The following is a 22,986-nucleotide window of genomic DNA, read 5'->3' as shown; positions in this document are numbered from 1 at the left end:
ATTTAATTAACTACAGCCTATATTTACCTGCATCCTTTAGAAGTACACACACACACGCTCACCCTATAGAAAATAAATATCCAAATACTTTATCAGACAGCTCCTGTATCATCCTACTGAGAACCTTCATTCCCTGCCAGTCTCTTAAGATGGGATCAGTTTACTTTTCACTGTACTGTACTTTTCAATCTGCAGAGAAAACTCACTGCCTTTCTGAAATAAATACAATCATCAAATAAATACAATCATCATACAACAAACAACTGGAGGCTCAGCTCATCATTTGGTCAAATCAAATTAGGGCCATTTCAATAGAGCTATGTCAATTTATAAAAGCAAAAGAGATGGTTTGAACGCTTGCAAATCACCTTTCTAAGTAAGGGCTAGGGAAGAGTGTGAGTCTTCACCCCTTCTTTCTCAGAAGCCCACAGATTCCAGCTCTCTATCATGGGCCTAGCAGCTACAGATCTGTGATCCCTCCATCAGGTGACAAGTTACTCAGGACAGGGCCTTTTCCCTCACAGATTCAAGAGCTGCCCAGCCTCTGGCACAGCCACAATGTGTGCCTATAACAGCAGCATTACATCAGCATGAAGTAGGTGGCCCCAACAACTCAGCCACCACGCTCCAGGGTGTCACACTGTGCACTTGTGGTAACTGGCATCCAATGGTCTCTCCTCAGTAGGGTTGTCTGAAGTGAAATAGGACTCAAAATAAATACATTAATCAGTAAAACTTCAGTTCACCAAGTCTGTGGTTATCATGTTAAGTCTGCTTGAGGAAGACTTTTCATATGAAGTAAAAAGTTGAAAGGCAGCCTTCCTCATCCTGGTACAGGTCTGGTTGTCTCCTCCTGTACAATATTGCTTCAGGAATAAAGTGTCATCATCATCCACTGAAAATAATATGGAAAGGGGGTTGAAATAATCCATCCATCCATGTGAAAGCCCTGCCATATTCACACCAAGACTGGACTATGGGGCATTGAAGATATTCTACCTCCAGAAGAAACAGAAGGCAAAATAAAGCAGAAAACTTAGAAGCCTGAACCTCCTTGTTTGTAACCTGCCCTGGCCAGTTAAGGATACCTTTTCTAAGGCTACAGAATAACCCATGCAGTGCCACATGCAACAAAGGGATCTTCAGCTGCCAGTCAGGGGGTGGGCTTTACCTCAGACTCCCGGAGGTAAATCCCTTTGCCATCTTGGGTTAAGTTGCGAAAGGCCTCTGCAAAAGAAGCAAATGAGGAGCGTTAACTTGACAGCCAAGGCACTGCCTCAGGAAAACCCCCAAAGGCAGAGTTTGTAGGCTATTGTCAAGAGCAGAGCCTCTCTGTTCTGTCCCTGGGAGATCCCTGAAGGCTGGAACACTGGGAGCAGCTGAACAAAGTCAGGCATGTTACTGTCTGCTCATCCATCTGTAAAACCCCAAAATGCTGGTGGTCCCAACCTTACCCACTACAATTATGGGACATGTGCTAAGTGTCTGCAGCATGGTCTGAGTATCAGCTCTCTCATCATCAAACTGCAGTCCACCAAAGACATATTTCAAAGCTTTCTTCTTCCTGGAAAAGGTGTATTTCAAGGTTGTGTTCATGGAAAACAAGTAGTTTTTGTCTGTAATTTCCTCTTCCTACAGAAGGCCCGTGCAAATGTGCAGAGAGCTGAATCACTGATGTGTACAGTTTGGATGTCTGTAGGAAGGGACTGCTGGGGAGGTAAAGAGAGAGCTTGGCTTCCTCTGTATCTGTCCCTTGCTTTAAACTGATTACTCTTGCTTTATTCAGAAATCCAGTCCTGCAATTTTCCCCCTTGCCACTGCCAGTGGGAACAGCATCAGAGGGGCCATGGCTCAGCTGGCAGCCCAGCTTGCCTGGCCAGACACGGAGCACCAGCCTCACCTCCCATGATCTCCACTCGAAGCATGAAGCAAACAAAGCTCTCAAAACTGATCTGTAACTCAGGGTCACCATATCTGATTGCCATCAAATTACAGACTTCATTGCTGAGTGAAATGCCTACATAAAATGGGGGGGAAAAAAAGGAACACAGAATGAGATGGCACAACTGAATGGTCTTCATCTCTTCTCCAACAGCTTTGTTTTTCAAGCCTGGCCTAAGATAATCAAATATTAGCCAGCCCAAATGAGATCTCTACATGAAGATATCTCATCCAAATTTGAAATGGTTCGGGTCTGCTCCCCTATACTTACAGTCCTTGCAGAGTTGAAATAAAATACAAATAGGCCTCTTTTGCTCATGGGATATGAGGGTAATAGCAGCAGCTGGGTTTAAGAGCAATATTCCCAAGAGGGTAGGAAAGGAGATGAAAAAGAAAATCCAGAGGAAGCTCATACTGAAAGCATCAATCCCAATGTCAAGCAGCAGCAGCATTTGCAAGGAACAAAAGCATTCTCTATTCATGGCCTGGGATTTTAGTTTGCTTTAGCAGAGGTCTGCCCAGGTTTCTCACTGTGCTTTCACTGACTCAGATGAACTGGGTGAACATGCACCAAAAAGAGGAATGATATTTAAGGTGTAAACATGCAAAGGAAGCTACAAGACTGAGCTCCAGCCCCCACACAACGCCCAGTAATAGCAGCAGAGCTCAGTCCAGTACTTGGACCCATATGGATCATCTTCCATTTCTGGATCAAGCCTCAGACACTGCATTAGTGAAGTCTAGCAACAATCTAGCCTCTGTGCAAGTCTCACACTTCCAGTTTTGGTCCCTGAGCTGTCGTTTTCAGCAGAAGCAGCAATTTAATAGGAGCTAGATCTGGCCTCCTGCATCCCCACAACCCCAAACAATCTTTTAAAACTCAATTAGCAACACACAGGAAGGGATCTAAAAATTGGATCTGAAATAGGCAGACACTTCTGTTTCAGACAACTCTCAGTGTGAGACCACACTGAGAAAAGAGTGGGCAGCCTGTCACATGGCAAAATAATTTTCAGACGTGTTGACCCAGCTAAAGAAGGAAGATGACATAGCCAAGGCCATGCAAACTATAATGTTTTCCACTCCTCCTGAGCTCTACACACAGTTATCAAGATGTTTCCCAGCCCTGTGCTTTTTCATGAGCAAGAAGATGAGACTTGCCAAAATATGCTGTGGGCTCACCTGTCTCCCGTACAGCTGCATGCAGTTCCACAAGGTCAAGCTTTCCTGATCTCTTGGTGTCTCTCTTGTGGAAAACTTCCTGTGGGGTGAGGGAGTACTTGTAAACAAACCAAACCACCCAAAACCCAGCAGGGGACACCAAAGGGATTGTGAGCAGGGAAATATTGAAAGGGGGCATAGAAATTACTGCCATACCAAATAGAAAAGCAGCCTCTTCCACAGGACTCTGAATTCCTGGATACTCAGTGTGCCAGTGGCATTCAGCTTAGTGGGAGCATTAAGGTCAAAACATCTCAAACATTAGAAAGCACCCATTACATATATTAAAAAATGAAAAAAGAAAAAAAAAAAGCCAAACAACCCAAAAACCCCAACAACCAAACCCCCAAACAACCCAAAAAATTGCAGCCACTATAACACCCACGCAATTATAATATGAGAATAATGATTTCTTAGCCCATGTGCCTATTTATAGACTTGATCCTCATCCCACTAAAGTCAAAGGAAACCTGGCTGCTGATTTTAGAAGCAGCAGGAATCAACCCTTTCCCAAAGCAGCTCCATTCTGTCACAGCTGAACTGTTATTATGGAGGGTGAGAAGTTCAATAAGCAGGGCCATGTCCTGGTGGTAAAGAAATCACAGTAACACCCAGTCTGGCCTAAGAAATAATGCTCTGGTAAAGTATTATATGAGTCAGAAGTATCACTCATGGCAAGGATACATCCAGAAGTGCCAAGATTCCCTGGCAAGAATCCAGACTGAAATTCAGGTGAAAACTCTGGAAATCTGGAGAGAAAAAAAAAAATTGGTTTGGGGAGTCATTGGACATCCCTCAGAAAAATGGACTCACAAAATCCCCCCTTACCTGAGAGGGCTCAGGCCCCAAAGCCTTTGTGAAACTTTACACCCACTTGAGAAGATGTATCATTTATGATGATAAAAATATGAGGCAACAGGATGGATTCTACTAGTCTCAGAAAATCCAATATGAGCTCCCTGCAGGCATGTAATATAGAATGAAATATGGTACACTATCTCCAGCTATTAGAGAAAATGGAAGGAAAAGGACATCCAAAGCTCTAATCCCAAACAGAATTTACTGCATGACCTTGAGGAAAGTCACTTGACCTGAAGAGCTTTGGGGAACAGCACTGCAGATTAATTGAAACCCTTGTACTAAGCATCTCTCTCTCCCTCTCTTTCACAGACATGCTGCCAGCTCTGTTAATATAATTAAAAGTACAGGCACTGCTGAAAACATGATGCTGCCTCAAAGCTTAGCATTCCTGGTTCATATATAACTTACATGAAGAATAACAGAAATAGGCTCTAATCTCACTAAAAATCATGATTACAGTTGGTCTGCCCCTTCCACTGAGTAAGGGACAGAATCATAACTCACCAATCCCTTCTCTGCAGGAAGTCAGGATGCTCTAATAATTTTTAAATTGTAATAGCCCTGTTTAGTAAATATGAACCAAGTACTGTAAAGATTTGAAAATAATTCTTAAAATCAATAATTTATTAAAAGTAAAGATTCCCTGTTTAATATTGCTTTCTCACACATAAGACAGTGCCTGGTGGGTCAGCTTACAAAGACAGAAGAACTATCCTTGCCCACTTTTGCAGAAAAGAGAGTAATATCAAATTCAGTTTAAGTGAAAAAGGCATCACATCACTCTTTGGATCATCTTCTTTGTTGCCTGTAATGGCTGGACAGAGCATTTTCTATGTTGCATATTGATTGTTACCAGTGAAGAAACCAGGTAAAAAATCTGGATTCATCATTATATGTGTAATTTCATTGTCATTGTCCAGAGAGAACAGCCACTGCAGTGCCTCACTGCTGCCCAGGTAGTGTTATTTGTTCCCAAATTACAAACCTGGGGAGTGCTTTGGGCTGCCCCCAGCAGAGTGATGCTACACGTGAGAGGGACCAGCTCAGGGCTCACCTGGCTCTCACAGGCATGGCTTCCAGAGGCCACCTGCACCTCATCCTGTCCCCCAAACACAGAGCAAGGGGCAGCCCTATGCATGCACCAAGCACATGAAAGTAAAGGCAAGACTCTCCTCCACCACACCAACTCCTACAGACCAGAATTTCCACATCTTCTACTTTGGTGCTGCTGAGACTCAGCAGTGGCACAGGCTGAGATGAGATTCAGTTTCAGAATCAAAGCTGAGGTCAAGCTGGATTTGGAGGCCAAATTAAAAATCTGCATCCATGCTTGCTCTCCTCCCTCATTATTTCAGTTGTTGAAATTCAAACTAGATTAGCTCTGCTTATAACATTTCTGCCATATTGATTCACACCCCAGCAAATCCTTTTGCTCTGGAAATCTAACATGGCATCAGAAAAGTCAGTTCAGTCAGATTGAAGCCAGTTTCTCTTCCCAGAATTCAAGCAATAGATACAACAGCTGAGGCTTTTCTCTGAGAGAGCTTATTTTACAGAAACATTATTTCTCAGCACTTACTTCTCCAAGATATATTATTCAAGATCCTCTGGAGCTGAACAGCATTTATTTCAGGATTCTGTGATATGGAAGAGAATTTTAGTTTTTCTTTTTTTCCTAAGTATTAAATCACTTTTCTCCCTCTTTTGTTTTCCCAGCATGCCCCATCTTCATTCTCTGCTTTTCTGGCCCCACTCCAGCCACTGTGAAAATCGATAGAAAAGACTCCCTTTGAATATGACAAGATCCTGAGGCTGCAGGAGCTGCAGTGTGCTCTGGGCTAAGTTCTCAGGGCTCCACACAGATCAGTGCAGTAGTACAGATTTCCACTGAGTGAGGATGCAGGCCTTTCAGCCCTGGTGCCATCTGTCCCATCAAGCACACTGTCAAGAGATCTGCTTCAAACATTCCCATTTTATCTTTTATAAACAAACAAACAAACAAACTGAAACTTTGGAATACTTCTCCCCAAACTTTTCAAAGCAGAGACTCCCCCTCCCCCTTGTCATACTAAAGTTCATAAATCTTTTAAAAGCTGTGACAATCCTCCTTGCTTGGAGGATTTTTTTAAATGTCACTCTTCAAAAATAAAAGCCTGCTTTCAGATCATTGAGAGATGCCAGGGCAAAGCCTTCAGAAATGGCAGTAGGTGCTCTGTGTGTACTTGGACATCCTGACAGCAAAGGACCAGCACCTCACAGTATATGGCAACTTCTAGCACATCAAAGCCACACCATTCTCAAAATCTTAAACAAGGGGCAAAAAGTGAAAGCATTCCTTGTTTTTAGTAACAGCTTCCCTCAAGATATTCCTATTAAAAGTCCAAATCTGTTTTTGTGAAATTGTGTTTGCCAAATGCAGGGTATGATGCTAAATAAACACAGTGACCTTTTCTGCAAGGTGAAACATTTACATCCCTCACCACAGTCAGTGGGATCCCTGATGCTCAGCTCCATCCCAAATCAAGCCAGAGAAATCACAAAAAAGAATCTTTCACAGTAAGGATCATATTTCACTAGGAAAGTTAGGGGGAAAACATGATGGGATACCCAATATCTATTTCACATCTCAGAGCAGGTTAGCTGCCATCCAGCTGTGATGAAGTATGTGTGAGACAAGGTTCAATATTTCAGGGGTGTTCTCTAACAGACAGCTTTCCCCAAAGGATAGGATGGAGCCACACAGCCCATCACTTGGTCCCCAATACAGGCAACAGGAATTCATGTTTAGGGAGAGCATGTGAGCCTGGTCAGCTTCTGCAGTCCATTCTGCTGTTTCCCTGTTGGAAAAGTGATCTCAGAGCGTACATCCCTGCTCAGTCCTTTAGCATTTGTTCATGGACTTTCTGCCCATCAGTTTCCTAATGCCTTTTGAGCCCCTTGATACTGCCACACTCACATAAAGTTCCAGGCACTGACATCCTGTTGTGCAGAGAAGTGTGCCTGTCTCAATGCCATCACATTGCTAAGCTTCACAGGCAAATTTGCTGTCTGGAGTCACCACTGTACACAGAGTCCAACCTCCTCTCCATAGCCCCTCTCTGCTCCCCACACATCCACATGCTTTTACTTTCACAGAGCTACATAATAGCTCTGGAGGAGTTTACTCATGCAAGCACTTACCTGTTCAAAATGCTTTGTGAAGAAATCCTCCCAAATCTTGCCTTCATACCTATCAACAATTTCCTTGAAGGTATAAAAAAAAATCATTAACTTGCAGAAGAAAAATATTGTCAACCAAATTATTAAAGATGCTTTCCCAGCATGGCATTCCATTCCCTGCCCCTTCCACCCTCTGCCCACCTCTGCAATCAGTGTTACATCACTAATACAGCCCACTGCTAAGATACCTCCCTACATGACAAAACTGCTATTTCTTGGAGAGAAATACTCAGATAACATTTAGTGGGGAGAAACATTCCTCTCACCCCACCCCAAGCTGTGCAAAACATGGGGCTCACTCTGTGAGAGAAGAGCCTCTGTTCTCCTTTATACAGCCCAACAGAGGAGATGAAGGCAGGAAAGGCCCTGGTTATGCCAGGGGAACAGACTATGCCATAAATTTCCTAGCACAAGATGTGCAGATGTGCATGCACTGCCACTGAGACCAGTTCTTTTGAAAATAACCTTTAGGCCATTGCATGGGAATAGTAGAGCTAAGGTCCCATCATGTCCTCAAAATGTTTAAGGCCTGAAAGGGATGGGGAGAAGTGCAAGAATGGACCATGAGTCTCCAAAAAGCCATGAGCAGGAAAGACTTTAGAGCAAGCAAAATGGTGTCATTAAAGGATGTCTGCAAAAAGGGCAACTAAGCTGTCTAAAGTTTTGCCTGTCCCCCACATTTGACTGCATCTGTCCCCTTGATCCAAAGGATTCTGTCTGTAAACCCAAGCTGTGCTTTCAAGTGCTGCAACACAAGCACTGACATTCTCACTCAGCCTCTCCTCTAGGGCAGAGCAACACTAAAACCTCAACATTCAGAGCTGCAGATTGAACCACAGAGCCCCCACTCCCCACACACCCACTCACCTTAGAGAGGGTGAAGCTCGTGTTCCCACCCATTTCCCTGGAGATGTAAAAAAGCAGACACATTAAGGACAGATCTCAGAGTTGGGTGTTTGTCTCAGCACAGGTGTCATTCCTCCTCCCTGGATGGGGCCCCAACCTGCTCTTGCCATGTGTTTTATTCTCTGGTGTTACAGCTGCACTAAAGCAAGGCCTCATATCCACAGAGGACCCCAAAAGCTGCTGGCATCTGAAGTATGCAAAGCACCCATTTCTGTACAACCAACCATCCTAGCACTGCCAGCAGGGAGTTCCTGGCAAACTAATGGAGCTAAAAAGCTAAAGAGCTCTTATCATTCTCACAGTCTCAAACATGTCCATGCTGCAAGGATTGTGTGGGCCTATCTCAGCCTTTTTTGAAAGGATAAGGCCAAGACCAGTGCTTCAACCACTGAGAATCCTACGGCAGGAGAAATCCAGAGCCAGCTTCTCTGAAAGAGACTATGGTGCTTTTTGCAGAGTTAAGTCTTTATGCTGCCCCCATTAGAGTAGAGAGACCAGACTTTCCCAAGGAATTAGGTGCTGCAGCATCTCACCGAAGGACGTGCTTCCTGGAGAAGACACGCAGGATGAACTCAGACTCCTGCTGAGGCTCCAGGGTGGAGGGGACAATGATGTAGACACAAGGCTCCAGGTGGAAGTCATGAGTCACTTCCCGCTCATCAAGGAAAACCTGGTGCTTGTTCACAGGCTGATGTCGGGTGAAGAAACTTGGGGGCAGCTTTCTGTTGCTCTCCTGGTACTGCTCAGGGAAGAAAGGTAAGAGAAGCGTGTTCTGCTGCAGCTGAACACGTGGACAAAAGGTGTGGAAGACTCACAGGCAGAGCACAGCCAGCCTGCCTTCACATCTCAGCCTGTTTTACAGCACAAGCAGGTAGCAGAGCCCAGAGGACTCAGTCTCTTCCCAGGTCATGGTGGTTCTCACTATGCAGCATCTTTGCCTATTGTATTCACAGGGAATGCCCCGACCAAGGCAGGAATGATGCATCTGACTCCATGTTCTCAGAAGGCTAATTTATTACTTTATCATACTACATTATATTTAAAAATACTATACTATACTAAAGAATACAGAAAAGATACTTACTCAATGTTAAAAAGATAATGATAAAAACTCGTGACTCTTTCCAGAGTGTTGACACAGCTTGGCCCTTATTGGCCAGAGAGTTAAAACAATTCACATCAGAATCCAATGAAACAATCACCTGTGGGTAAACAATCTCCAAATACATTCCACATGAGCACAACACAGGAGAAGCAAATGAGATAAGAATTGTTTTCCTTTTTCTCTGAGGCGCCTCAGCTTCCCAGGAGAAAAATCCTGGGTGAAGAAATTTTTTCAGAGAATGTGAATGCCACACTTGCCCAATACTAATATGGCAAAAGACTGGGCTTCCTGCAACTTACAAAAAACCCTCACACTACTTGTAAGGAACAGCAGCAAGAACTGGGGACGAGAAGCTGTTCCTGTCAATGTGGCTTCTGCAAAAGTCTTTGCCACATGGGCCACAATGGTTGCAGGCAGGAACTGCTCTAGAGGCTGCCCTTCACTAGCCAGAACACCTCTTCTCCCACAGGGACCACACACTTTGTGCCCAGCTTGTCCTTTGCACAAGGGATCTGGTAGCAGAGGATTTTTTAGAACACCTGTGGTCTGAGCATACTGCACGAGCAACCTAAGCCCTCATCCTGACTTCATGCAAGTGTCCTTGATCTGTCTGGCACTCTTTGCTCTGCAGGCCCTTTTCTGCCACAGGATGATGGATAAAGTGTTGATCCAGGCAACATGAAACTAATTTTAATGCCACTGAGTGCCCAGTACACAAGCCCAATAAATAATCCTGCTAGCTAAAACTACTGTCACCTTCTGATCTTGGCTGTTCCTCAAAACATTTAACCATTTTACTCTGCAGCCTCATGGGGAGATGCCATTCCTCTTCCTTTGCCAGTATTTTTCTTACTAATAGGGCAATCTTTCTTATGAAGGGTTCAGGGTTACTCCTCCTCATGCCCCTTATGTTAAATTCAAAGTTTTTATATTCCAGTCAATACTCTCTTGACAGCAGTTCCAATACCTCAGATGCTCTCAGCTTGCCATCTCTCTGTATTGATCTTGGCAACCACTACAAACCTGAAATTGAAGTCCTGGCTGCCACCATTCCCACTCAGGTGTGGCAGAGCACTGTCCTGGGGCCACACTCAGACCTCCTCTGCCAGAAAGTTTACCTTGAAGGTAACCCTGATAGTGCCCAAGATATTTAAGTTAGGAAGGAGTGGCATCTTACCTCATGGTTACCATGCTGGGTCTACAATAACTAAGAACACAATTGTGCTGCCCATATAATGTACCCAAACTAGTTCTTTGCCAGCCCAAGTTCTCATTTAAGAGGTGTACTCTCATTTGAGTAGTAACAGAGTGGAAGATATGCCCTTTAAAGACAATATGAGCTAAATCTTTCCCTGTTTTAAATAGCCCTCCGAGGTCAGGGCCAAAATCAGGACTTAATCAGGATTTAAGTTCCAGGGCCCTTTCTCAGGTCCCAAAGGCTCTTGGATAAAGAAAATGCAAGAAATGCAGCTGACCTGAAGAAGCTGAAAACACCTGTACCATCAGCCAGCCAGGAACATGAACTCTCCAGGAGATCTTTGACTCCCATGGGGCACAGGCTCTTTTCCCACCTCATGCCAAGACTGGAAGGCAGCAGAAAGGCAGCTCTGACTCCCAAAACACTAATGCCCACTCTCAAGGCCAATGAGCTCTCCTGATACGGCTGCTTTTCTCTAGAGTCAGAGGATGGTTCTGCCTTGCTGTGCCTCACTGAATTCCAGTACTGGCACTTGCTGTCAGCCCAGGAACAAAGGCAAACACACCACATTCAGCATTGTCTTAACAGCTGTGCCAGCCCAGGTCCCCCAGACAACAGCCAGCAGTGGTGACAAGGGACTCACCTGTAGGCCCACCTGCAGGAAGAAAAGAAACAGCATCTGTCAGTCAGGACCTCTGTGCCTCACCAAACACAGCCAAGCCATTCCTGGGAAGCAGAGCAGCTACAAACATCTATATGGGGTCTCTGCTTTCAGAAACCTCAGCCCCTCCACCCAAAAACCCTTCCCCACAGTCACCTCTCCATAACTGTGCAAGCTTACAACAGCAACAAGACCTGTGGCTCTGCTCAAGGGAGAAGAATGGCCCTCAAGGTACTCAGATAAGCAGAGAATTGAAAGTAGGAAACTCTCACTCCTAGTGATATCCACTCACCTCTGGGCACATGGGGAGCTAGCAGTATGCACACATGAGCAGCTGCCACATCATACTAGGAACAATTTTTAGGCACAATTTTACCATGGTTGGAAATAACCTGAGGGCAGAGCTCTTCCTACCCTAAAGTAAGGGGACTCCTGGCACCCTCTTCCAGCTATTGCACATACCCTCAGAGGCAGCAAAATAAATCCCAATGTGCTTTGAAGCAAAAGGCACTTCTCACTGCTCTGCAGGGTGACACACAGCGTGCTGGAGAGGCAGCAAGCAGGGCACAGAGCCCCAGGGAACCTAGCCCTGATGTGTGAGGAGACTGGGCACAGGCAGGAGGAAAGAGCAGAGATCACCCTGCACACCACAAAAACTCTTGGCCTGCAGAGCACTATGATCTACAGGGGCTGGAAATTCTCCTGTTTGGTGAGAGCAAGAAAAGCAAAGGAATTCTTTGCACCTTATAGAGTGAGAATCCAATGAAAAGGTGAGGGGCTCGGTTCCGGTGTTTGGTGCTGTGTTTCTGCATGAGGGATATGACCACACTGCACGTGCTTGGGCTTTTCTTGCCATCTTCAACTGGCAGCACATTCAGCCAGTACTGAGGGTTCATCCAAAAGTTGCCTAAGTAAAACAAGAAAAACATTTTGGTGTCATTTTCCATCACAAAATTGATTGCCAGCCTCCCACATGATGCCTGGCACTGGACTGAATAGGTCACAGGTTGTCTGGATCTCCACACCCCACAGGAATTTGATTTTAAGGTGCAGTTTACAAGTTTAGCAGTGCAACTACTGTCTAAGACAGGAGAAAGACCCATGAACAAGGAACTACACTTCTGCTTACATGCAACTAAGAGCTCATTTTGTCTATAAATGTATCACCATTCCTCTCTCACCCCTGGTGTATAGCTAGCTGACTTTAGACTCCACCTGCTCTGCTTCCAGAAGAGCTGAGCCTCTGACTATTTTATTCACTTTACTTAAAACACACTCCCTGGAGGTGCTGAGGATGCAAATTTTAAGAGACAAGTTTAATGCCCTAGAGCAGATCAGTGCTGGCAATTGATCCTGGGATCCTAAAGCTTATTTCATGCTATAATCAGCCCACTGCCCTATGTTTGCAAGCAGTGCATCTTCTGTGATAGCAGAAGCCAGTCAAAGTCCTTCAGCTGCTAATTTCTGATGTTTGTGTGGAGGCATAAACAGGAAGTGCATGCTTCTGTCATCAATTTTATGTTAAGAGATTATAAGGAGCTGGTAACTGAGTCAGCAGAGCATCCAAAAGTCAGAGTTATCCAAAACAGCACCCCTCACCGTTATAGAATCCCAGACTTCCTCCTGCTGTACTTCCTTTAACCCATCTCCCACTCTTCAAGGAGTACATCCACTTTTTCCCATCTTCCTGGCTCATCAGGTCTGGAGTTAATTTACAGATCACCAGATCTACAAAATGAATCTTAAAATCTCGCAGAGACATCCTGAGAAAAGAGTGCCAAGAGACATCTTGTCAGCAGTTTAGTTTAGTCCATATGGCTCATAAAATGGAAAGAAAAGGGAGCGGGGAACTTCGGAGCCACACCATTCTGTGTTACATATGGTAATGCTCATATTTTATTAGGCAGTAAAGAAGAGAGCGTCTGCTTCCACAGCAGCCTCTAGGAGTAGCTAATGCACGGCTAAAACTTCAGCAAAAGATAGGAGAAACAGAGAATGAAATCATTTCGCCAGCAAAGGGAGCGCAATGAAATTACAGGGGCGGCAACATTGCCACCTCGTGGTAAAAGCTGTGGAGAAACGCAGACAAACCGGCAAACAGGAGCTTCCCGAAGGAAAGAAAACAACAACAAAAAAGGCAGGACAAAAGCTCCTGGGGCTGCCCTTTATCTCCATCAGCCCCAGGTGACCTAGCAATGCCCTGCTTCTCCCTGACTCCTGCGTGAAGAGCAGTGCATTCCGTGTCAGCACAGCCACTGCTTCTCACAGCATCAAGCAGGGAGGAGCACGGGCTAAAGCTCACCACCTAAGCCTTGGCCTAAGGGGCAATGTGCAGCTCCAGGTGCAGCCCCAGGGCTGCTGGCAGAGAGGGGAGAAGCAAGACTGTGCCATTACCAGAACTCTCCATCATCCTTCTTCTTCCTCAGTAAAATCTTCTCCTTCGGGCTCAGCAGCTCCCACTTGTAAGAGCTAAGGGGAAAAACATGAGGCCACTAACCAAATGTGGCCACAGATTCAAGGCAGAGGACATGACCTTCCTCTATAAAAAGAGGCCAAATCCCTGTTTTTACATATCTCCATGCTTATCCCCCACTATGCCTTCAGCCACATGAGACTCTCCACGACCAAACTGGGTCCCATGAGATGTAGCTAAATGGGTCCAGTTTTCTGCAGTAAAAGCCAAAAATGTTCCATTTCCATCAGCCACTCCCTTCACTTGAACACACAGCTTCCAAGTACTTAAAATATAAAAATCTAGACCCGCTTTGTTGGTTAATTTTCTGTTAAAGGAGACATAATAGGAAGAGTGTTTGGCATAATGAATGAATGACTAGGACAGCACAAGAGGCAGCTGGGAGTCATTTCAAAGGCAGGCCTGCAGTATGTTGCTCATTATGCTCTTCAACAGAACAGCTGGTGTGTTGTCATTATGTGACAGACATGCATCAGAGAAGTTACTGCTCTGCAGACAAGGTGAAAGCCATTCACATTCCCAATGACCTCTCTACTCTTCCCTCCTTTCTATGCCCTGAGCCTCAGCAAACAGCCTGTGCAGGGAATGAAGTGAAGCTTGGAAGCAAGAAACATGCTCCACTTCAAAGAGGAACAGGACACAAGTTTACAGTGGCCCGTGGTCTAGAATGCAAAGCACTGTCTTTCATGGGTCCAAATTAAAAGAAAAAAATCAGGTAGGTGCAAATATGGAGCCCATTTACCTCACTACCTCCTCTGATCTCATGCCCAACTGTATTTACCTGAGCAGCCAGGACAGAGAACTCCTTCCTATTTATCCAATTCTAACACCTTGCAGCCTGTGGAAGATTTTTTCCAGGGCCCTCCCATGATAAACAACTGCGTCCTGAAAGATGGGGGTTCTTCAGAGCCTCCTGCACAGCTATGTGTCCTTTTGCATGCTCTCCACATCACAGCAAGGTGGACAGCATCTCATGATCATATTATGTTTCCTCTGGCATTAGTGAAATGAGAAGTAGAACTGATCTGATTGAGGCTGCATGTGTGAAGTGAGGCCAGCTACAGCAGCACTGTCTGTTGGAGACATATAAATCTATGGAATCATTGCTTTGACACCAGAAGGTCTGTGCAAGTGTTATCTTACTGCTGCCCTCAACATTAATTCATGCCTGAAGATGGCAGCATCTTTCCTCCAAGAAACCTTTCCTTTGCTCAGTGTCACACCTTTCCTTTTGTAAACTCACCTGTCACTCCAGTCTCCTTTCCACTCAATTTTTCCCCATGGATTTCTGAGTCTCACTAGGTTTTCTGGTCCATCTTGACAGGTCACCTGCAGAAAACAGTAACATTGTGCTTACCAAGGTCTCAGCAGTTCTCATCTGGTTTATATCATTGTACTATGTCAGATATTCACAACAATTTTGCTTGTTCTCATAGATGCCAGCAAATATGATGATAAAAATCTTTGAACATGCAACTCTAAATGCCAGCAACAAAGAGATTAATGTGCTTCATCTTACATTCTAAACTGAAACCAGAGACATGACAGATTCCTAATCTAAAGGCTTGACTGTAAATTCCTCTTCCTTTCCAGCATCTGCTCATTTTGTACTTGTGTAAAAACCAAGTCCTACCCCAGTGCAATGGCACAGCACAATGCAGCCCCCATGGATGTCCACACAGATTAATGCTTCCTGAAGTGGTGGGAGGAGAGCCCCAGTTTGGGGCTTTGCTGACAGCACCCTGCAGAACAGCTGACTTCACACTGTTTCCACATGCTTGGTCAATCCCTTAAGGTTGCCTGGCTCTTCATCTCATCAGAAGAGCCAGACTGACAGACACGTTGTTGAAAAACTCCACACATAAACTCCTCCTGTGGGAGACACAGATGTGCCTCACCCAGCTCATCTCTTCTGCCCTTCCTAGTATCTCTTGCTACAGGCACTGAACATGCTTTCACCAAGATGTCCAAAGCCCCACACAGTCTTTGCCATCCTTGCCAACCTCCTCTTGAGGCTGGACAAGACAGTCATCCACCAATCCAGGAGGAAGAAGCTCCTACTCTTTGGGATGTATTATTTCAAGTCCCTTACCTCTGGACAAATATCCTAAGGGGACTCCAACAGTACTTCTGCAGATTAGTGGGGTCCCCCTGCACTGTCTGCACAGGAGCACAGGTCAGTTCCCTTATTCCACACCCCTGACTCATATTTCTATCTGCAGTTTGTCACATTTTGGCCTCTACATCCTTACTTCTCTATGGCCTCTCCACTGGCTTCAGAGGAAGACTTTTTACCCCAAGTAAAAAGCACATCCCCCAGTTTCAGCACATCCTCCCAGCAGCCCCAAAGGCAAGCCCTTTCATTCTTTACAGCTGAGATGCATTTCTAGGTGATGGTGTCAGCAGAGCCCTATGAATCATTCCCACCCTTAGAGATACACTGATCTATAACAACTGTCCTTTACATCAAGGCCTCCAAATTAAAATGGACACACTTAAAATGTCAATCTTAACAAAGCCCATGGTCTCTTGTAGCCTTAGACTAAGAAAAGAGTATTGGAGAGGAGATATTATAGTTGCTCTGGTCAATGCTTGAATGCAATAAAAATTGCTAATATCGAAATGAACCTGGGCCCAGGACATTTGGGCTGGTCTTACCTTTCTAATACCAGTTACTGTGTAGGCATGGCCAGCAACAAGCCCATTCTTCAGGACCTTTGTTGTCTGTATACAAGAAACAGAAAGAAAAGAAACATTTTATTTTATCCTTATTCATACAGCATACTTATACCAGTGCCAGAGACCTGTAAGCAATGACTTTCAAAGTAACAGGAGAACTGAAAATAAATAAATAAAATGGAACCTCCTAAGAGCCAGATTTTTCAGTATGCTTGGAATTGGAAGGTTGATTGTTAATGGCCCTTCTTAAATTGTGGGTCTTCAGCTAGACACCATGTCACTTTAAGGAAGTCCAGGAGGTTAGGTTTTGATTTTCAGCAAAGCAGTTTCCCAACAGCTGAGGTGGCAGCATAAAGCTTGGAAGCCAAGACTTCAATTCATGTTCTGAACAACCCATGTCTCTACTTTAGCTATAACTTTATTCCATATGTGTCTCACTGCACCACCTGTAAAAATGGAAAATTTATTTAACAAAAAGGGGAAAATGCAGTAGGTCCCTATTTAATAGAATTTCTTTGATAGATAAACCAGCTCCTAAACATAACAACAGGGAGCTGAGAGCATCATGGAATCAATCCATGAGCAAAGTTTAACATGGAGAATGTGACTTCTACAGAAAGCCACATAGGGCAGATTTGATACATTCTGAGTCACAATGACCAGCTGAGCAGAGGGAAAGGGGTCTGGAAAGGTTTTTAGCTGTAAAGCCATTTGATGTCACTCCAAGCCTCACCCCTAAGTGTGTCTGACAGCCCATGAGAGATCTGCTGTAGGTGGCTCTTGTCAGTATATCCCACAGATCAGGAGGAGCTTCTGCAAGCTTGATCCTTGTATTGACACCCCCTGTGAAATCCACCAAGGCTTCTGAAACTTGCCCAATCTGCAGATCTTCATAGGAGCCATAGAGTCTAGCAAAAAAAGACAACAATATATTCTCTGGGTTATCATCACAGGTGACAGGTTGAGAACAGGTTGCCAATGAAAATATTTTTTAAAAAGTGTGCAAAAAGCAAAAGGAAGGCTGTAACTCATGTTTCATTTTAAGGGAATTTTTGGCATTTGGGAAGAGAAGTATCTACAAAATTGCCTCCAAGATTGGCCATAGTCTGAAAGGGACTCTTCACTAGCTGTCATCCCTGACTGCACTGTAATGAGAACATGCCCATCACGATTCTTTGATAACTCTGCCTCAGAGAATGTTGCCTGAATTTATCACCAGGCTCTGAGCTGTAGCTAAGATATAGTGCCTTGAGAGACACTGTCCTGAGAGCTCAGTCTCTAATCTGATTTCCTTTATCACTCCAGTGCAACTTGGCCCAGTCTTTTCATTATAACACTAACACCAAATCAAAATAACTGAACATTCTCACCTTTGGGTGATCTTTCTCTCAATGTTAACTAGAGCATTTTTCCCTGCTCTGCAAAGATTATTTCAGCCAAATATTAACAAACTCCATCAGTTAGGCCATGATGCTTTCTTCTTTGTGCTGATACTACCACTGTAGGCAAAACACCCTGGAGGGAAGCCCCTGCTCTCACCATGCCTTGTGACATGCCTCAGCTTTGAGGACCTGAGAGCAAAAATATTTGCCAAAACAAAGTGCAGTGCTTCAGCAGTCCTCCAAAATGAAAATCCTTGGGGGTTTCTCACATTGATAATACATTAAAGGAGGCTTTGGAAATCATTCACATTTGAAAATGCCTATCTATGGTGTTCCACTCCTCTGTGGTATTTACAAGGAAGGGATCAGCCAATACACTGCAAACAATGATAACACTCAGAGGACAACCCCCCACAATAGGGTTGTTTTCTCACCTAAACCCTTGGATTTAAACTCAAGGGCTTGGTTTGATAACAGCTACTGCAATGGCAGCTTTTACATGTAATAATAGATAGATGAGAGCCATCTACTACACTCCAAATGTAGCAAGGCCTAGGAGATGCATTTATAAACAAGAACAAACTGCGTAGGCACCAACCAACATATTTCAGAGAGACTATTTGCATAACTTGAAATGAGTCACTTACTTAGCATATGCCTTCTCCAGAAGGGCTCCCCAAAACACATTCTTATAGACTGAGGAAACAAAGAGCAGCTCCCCGGCCTCATTCACCGGCAGGAGATCATCAACCACCACGTCAATCCATTCCCCGAAGTGCCAGAACTGTCAGGGGAAAGGAATGAGCTGATGTTTCCCTTGGAAGGGACCTCCCCTTGAAACAACAGGAAAGGCAAGATAGCCTAGCTGTGGGTACAGAGCAGGCTGCTGTGGGTCAGTGGGACGTGCTGACTCACCCACAGAGCCAGTTCCTCAGCCCCACCCAGCCAGAGGAGTAAACAAAGCATCTATCAGGTGTAAAATGAGTCAGCGGGGAAATCAGCCACAGGTGGACTTGTGGGGAAGGAATTCCTAACTGCAAGCTAGCAGAGCTGTACCAAGAGGTGGGCAAAGGGGTAGAAGATTGGAGCTGATGTGCTCAGGTCCTGCTGACTGTTGCCACTCTTGAGAAAGGGTTTTGTTGGCATTAAAATATGGGTAGGACACAGCTGGAGAGAGCAGCCAAGCAGAGGTGTTTCCTCAGTGGCTTGCAGTTGATTCACTGCCTGTGCTACTTTGTGGGAGGGGTGATGGGCTCCTCTCCAGCCTGGGATACCCTCTGGCCACTTGCCCCTGGCCAAAGGGAACCACATATACAAATTCTCCAAGGGTGTGACACAAAACGCAGCAGAGGATATCTGAGGAGCTCCTGCAATCTGGGGGAGCAGCTGTACCCGGAAGTGGAAAATGCCCGCGTATTTCCTCTCAAAGCTCTGGTTCTGTGGCACAACTGCAGCCAAGATGTCCTGGTGGAATGTCAGGGCTTCCAGGGCCGCCAGGAACCAGCAGTTCTCTGCGCCAAGACAAACGGACACATGCACTTGGCTGAAAAGTGAGAGCTCTCAGCCAAGTTCAGCAGCACCACCAAGATCCCAGCAGAAGAGCTGTTGTGCTGATGTCTTTACAATTCTACCAAATCATACACACAAAATTAGATGATCCAGGCATGTTCTTTACTTAACCAAACTGTGATTGGTTTATAATTGCTCTCTCATGATCTTTTCATTTGGGTACTGTTTGGTTAAATAAGAAATTTAGCAAGTGATAACTGTCAATGGAAACATTCTGTGTTTTACTGACATTGCATGGGTTTCTTCTGTGCTCTATAAAGGCACACTATTAAAAAAAAAAAAACTTTTCCATTTTTCTTTGAAAACATTAGCTTTTCAGAAAGGAAAATAATTTCCAGTGGATCTCACATGCAAGACTGTACTTAGCAAACTTTGGTTTTAAGGACATAAAGCACTTAAAAACTAATTTAGTCCCATCCCACCTCTACCTGTTTTTCAGATGGCAATATAGTCTTTTATTTTAGACAACACAGGCATAAAATTATTTTTCTAACAGCAAGGCTGAGAAGAGAACACACTCACACTGAGCATTAGGTACAAATATAAAGCCCTTCTGTGGTTTCTGTTCAATTGTCAGGCAGCAACACCACAGACCAGTGAGAGTACAGGAACACTTCCTATTAGCAGGGGCAGAAGCAACACACAATGGTGATTTCAGCTTGTGGAGACACCTCTCATGCCTCAAATCCCACCTCAAAGCTTGCCAGCTTATTTACTGAGCCTATGCCAGTAAATGATTGCTTCATCCACACTGTGCCAAGTGGAGATAGGAGATGGATACCTTCTATTTCCATGCCAAGTTTTATGCATTCAAACTTCCATGCAAAATGTTGTCTTGTGTAAGAATACTTAGATATTTATACAAAGGAGTCTCCTTACCCACCAATCCTTGGCAGAGATCAGGCTGCTTTCTGTGTGCAGCATAAAATACAGGACTTTTGTGCAAAGCCTGGGAAGCACAAAATGAAAAGGAAAGAAAAGAAAAAAAGGAGGAGAGAGTTAAGCCAGTAACATGAGCTGATTTAGCTTGAAAGTTAAAGCTTTTAAAATACTGAGAGTCCTTTGTTCCAGCAGACATTGTTCTGGCTCAGGTATAAATCTATTGTTATGTGCTCTGGCTAACCTGACACCAGCCTGGGCACACATTTGTGCTTGGTCTATGTTGAATTTGGTCTCCAGCCAAAGTCACTGGTGCTCAGATGCATCACCATGGCTTTCCATGGTCACCATGCTGAGAAGACAACCCTTCAAAGCTGCCAGTCCTGCTCCTCCACACAAGTGCCAGCCAAAAGAGGTTATGAGGGCAGAGAATCAAACTTTCACCCAAGCTGGCTGACATCTCCACAGCTTGACTGACAATTGAGCTACAGACTGATGGCTGCTGCAGAATTCCTGTTGCTGTGACAAGAATAGGTCTGTGAATAATTGTACAGAGAGTGATAATGGTGTGGTGATTTTTTTCCCCTTCACAAGTGCCTCTGGGGTTAAATTAATAACCTAAGTGTCAAAATTATATTTTACTCGAATGATCCAGAAATTGCTCAAGCTAAGTTTCACACTGTTGGCATCCCCTGCAGGCAGCAGCAAGGAAACAGCTTCCCTCAGAAGGCAGTCACAGTAATTAGACACCAAGCCCTGCCCTTGGTGAGTTTGGGTGCTCAGTTTGCAGGCCATCACTCATAGATGCAGCAAGCTACGAGCCTGCAGGCTGAATGGCACAATCTCAGCATCTCCTCTGCAGCACAGGGACTGAAGGATGCACAGCATCCATCCTCAGAGAGTCTTTGCTCAGAAAGTTTGGCATCCGGAGCAAACAGCAGCCTTCTTCACAAGGCAGGTTTAGACTCACAGAATCACAGAACATGCTGAGTTGGAAGGGACCCATCAGGATCATCAAGTCCAACTCCTGGACCTACACAGGACACCCCAACAATCATAGCAGAGCAGCAGAATAGTCCACTGAGAGACAGAGGAAGTTTCAAGGCCATTCCAATAGCTGAGGGATGGGGAGACACTTGAAAGGCTTTGTAGAGGCCAGGACTCATGCTGACCTTTTTTTTTTTTTTTTTTTTTGAAGAAACTCAATCCTTCTGGGAAATTGTTTAAATCTCACAAAATATGACAGGCAGAAAATAACTTAGGTGGGAGATGCTATCTGATATTACCTGGCAGAATTCCCTATAGAAAAAGGACTTCTGAAATTCTGAATACATAGTTCTGTACATTGCTTTCAGGAGGATCTGATTGTCAATACTTTGCTCAGTGGCTCAGTAAGAGCAGAACTGGCATTGCTAATAACAGGCCTTATCTAACTGTGCCAGGCCCCTGTCCTGGCCTCCCACACTTGTTATCTACCCTTTTGTTATGAGAAGGTGCTCTGTGACCAGCCCTTGCACCTGGGTGTCTCTTGTTGTGATGTTCAGTTTCAGCCTGGAATGCCAGCAAAGGCCTTGGAAATGTGAGCACAAGTAGAAAACAAAGGCCCCAAAACTAAAACCAACTCACAGACTGATGCTCAGTCACTGGTTGTGATAGGAGCTCAGCCTTGAGAGCTGAGGAAAGATTACTCCAAGTACAATAGACTAAACAGTTAAGCAGGGAAAAAAAACAACTAGCCCTACAAGAGGATAAGGCACTTGCCCTGTCTGGGAAAGCAGCAGCCTCCAGCATTATAACAGTCCATGGGAGAGAGGGGTCATGGCTAAGAACTGTCTAGAAACTCAGAAATCTTCTAAAAGGTCATGATCTTGAACTGTGGGGATAAGGATCTCATCTGTCACCACAGAATCACAGTGAGATCCCTGTAGCTGTGAGCTCCAAGGAAACCAACTCTCCCTGCTCCCTTTGCCTCCTCTCTCTGCCTGCTCCAGGTGTTACTGGATATAAACTGAACAAAGCTGGTCATGATTTTGGGCAACAAATGCTTCAAAGGCAAGTATGAGACTCCATGTACCCCAGCTTCCAAAATGATACCTGATGCAATAAATGTAATCCCCAGAGACATTAAAGTACACCTAAATTAAAGTCCAAGAGTAGGCTGTTCAATGCTAAAACTATTTGCTGGCTATCATCTGTAATCATCCTCTTACACACAGTGCTCACTGAAAGTCACTTACGTGTGGCCTCTTCCAGTGTAAATTTCGGGGCAGTTTCTTTAGCAGTGCTCCTGTTCCAATGGAGCTGATGTGAGCAGGGAAGGTGTCATCTGTGAACAAGCATTTGTTCTTCAAGCACGACTCCAGCAAAGCCTGGTAGTTCTGCTGGATGGGAGGGGTGTGTTTTTGAAAGATGCTCCTGCCTAAAGGCACAGGTGGCTTCTTTTTTTTCAAGCACAGCAGGAAAGGCATGCTGATGTCTCCAATAACACCAGGATAATTTTCTTCCAGTGAGGATTCTGGAGGGATCTGCTGGAAACTCTTGGTTTTCTCGGATGAGGCGTGTCTTTTCAGAAGAATTCCTGACAGTTAAAGTAAGTATAAAAAGTAAATTTAATCCTGATTTTTAAAATTTTCTTCTTAGTCAGCAGGGGTGGGTAGGAACAGTGGCATTCCCAGGAGAAGTAGGAGCTCACCCAATTCTAACTGAGCACTTACCACTGCATTTTCAAGGCTTTAACATCGCTGTAGATCAGAGTGAAATCAAAACAAGTGACCCCACTGACTTTTAGCAGAGCTTTGAAGCCATACACGTGGCTATTCTATGTCTCTCTCTTGACTAGTTTAGGTTCTCTAGGATATTTTCACAACGTGTTGCAACATGAATGACAGTCTT

At 44.7% G+C, this 22,986-nt stretch overlaps 1 protein-coding gene across 1 annotated transcript; it reads right to left on the bottom strand.

Annotated features, from left to right (window-relative positions):
* Nucleotides 1-281: 281 nt before the first annotated feature.
* Nucleotides 282-22,562, bottom strand: CAPN14 (calpain 14). Its single transcript, XM_077176359.1, has 21 exons — nt 22,332-22,562; nt 20,095-20,164; nt 19,039-19,157; nt 18,294-18,430; nt 16,998-17,172; nt 16,244-16,309; nt 14,829-14,914; nt 13,507-13,581; nt 12,712-12,875; nt 11,856-12,019; nt 9,813-9,821; nt 8,682-8,890; nt 8,110-8,146; nt 7,204-7,266; nt 5,603-5,660; nt 3,847-3,911; nt 3,319-3,387; nt 3,124-3,202; nt 1,901-2,017; nt 1,172-1,227; nt 282-895 (listed from the first exon to the last, which is right to left on the bottom strand). Exons 1-21 carry the CDS (start codon nt 22,560-22,562, stop codon nt 869-871), a joined length of 2,076 nt encoding a protein of 691 aa, XP_077032474.1. The 3' UTR covers nt 282-868.
* Between the last annotated feature and the right edge of the window lie 424 nt (nt 22,563-22,986).

The sequence above is a fragment of the Agelaius phoeniceus genome, chromosome 3 (assembly GCF_051311805.1).
Source record: "Agelaius phoeniceus isolate bAgePho1 chromosome 3, bAgePho1.hap1, whole genome shotgun sequence".
Classification (NCBI taxonomy): Eukaryota; Metazoa; Chordata; class Aves; order Passeriformes; family Icteridae; genus Agelaius; species Agelaius phoeniceus.
The sequence above is the reverse complement of the archived record's forward strand: the minus strand, read 5'-3'. Positions and strand labels throughout refer to the sequence as shown.

Bases quoted from the DNA above. Each gene is read 5' to 3' on its own strand.
- CAPN14 (XM_077176359.1), bottom strand. From the start codon at position 22,562: ATGCCTTTCCTGCTGTGCTTGAAAAAAAAGAAGCCACCTGTGCCTTTA. The intron at 20,165-22,331 runs GTAAGTGACTTT...TGTGCTTCCCAG, and splicing joins TACACTGGAAGAGGCCACAC to GCTTTGCACAAAAGTCCTGT. The intron at 14,915-16,243 runs GTAAGACCAGCC...TGTTTTCTGCAG, and splicing joins CAGTAACTGGTATTAGAAAG to GTGACCTGTCAAGATGGACC.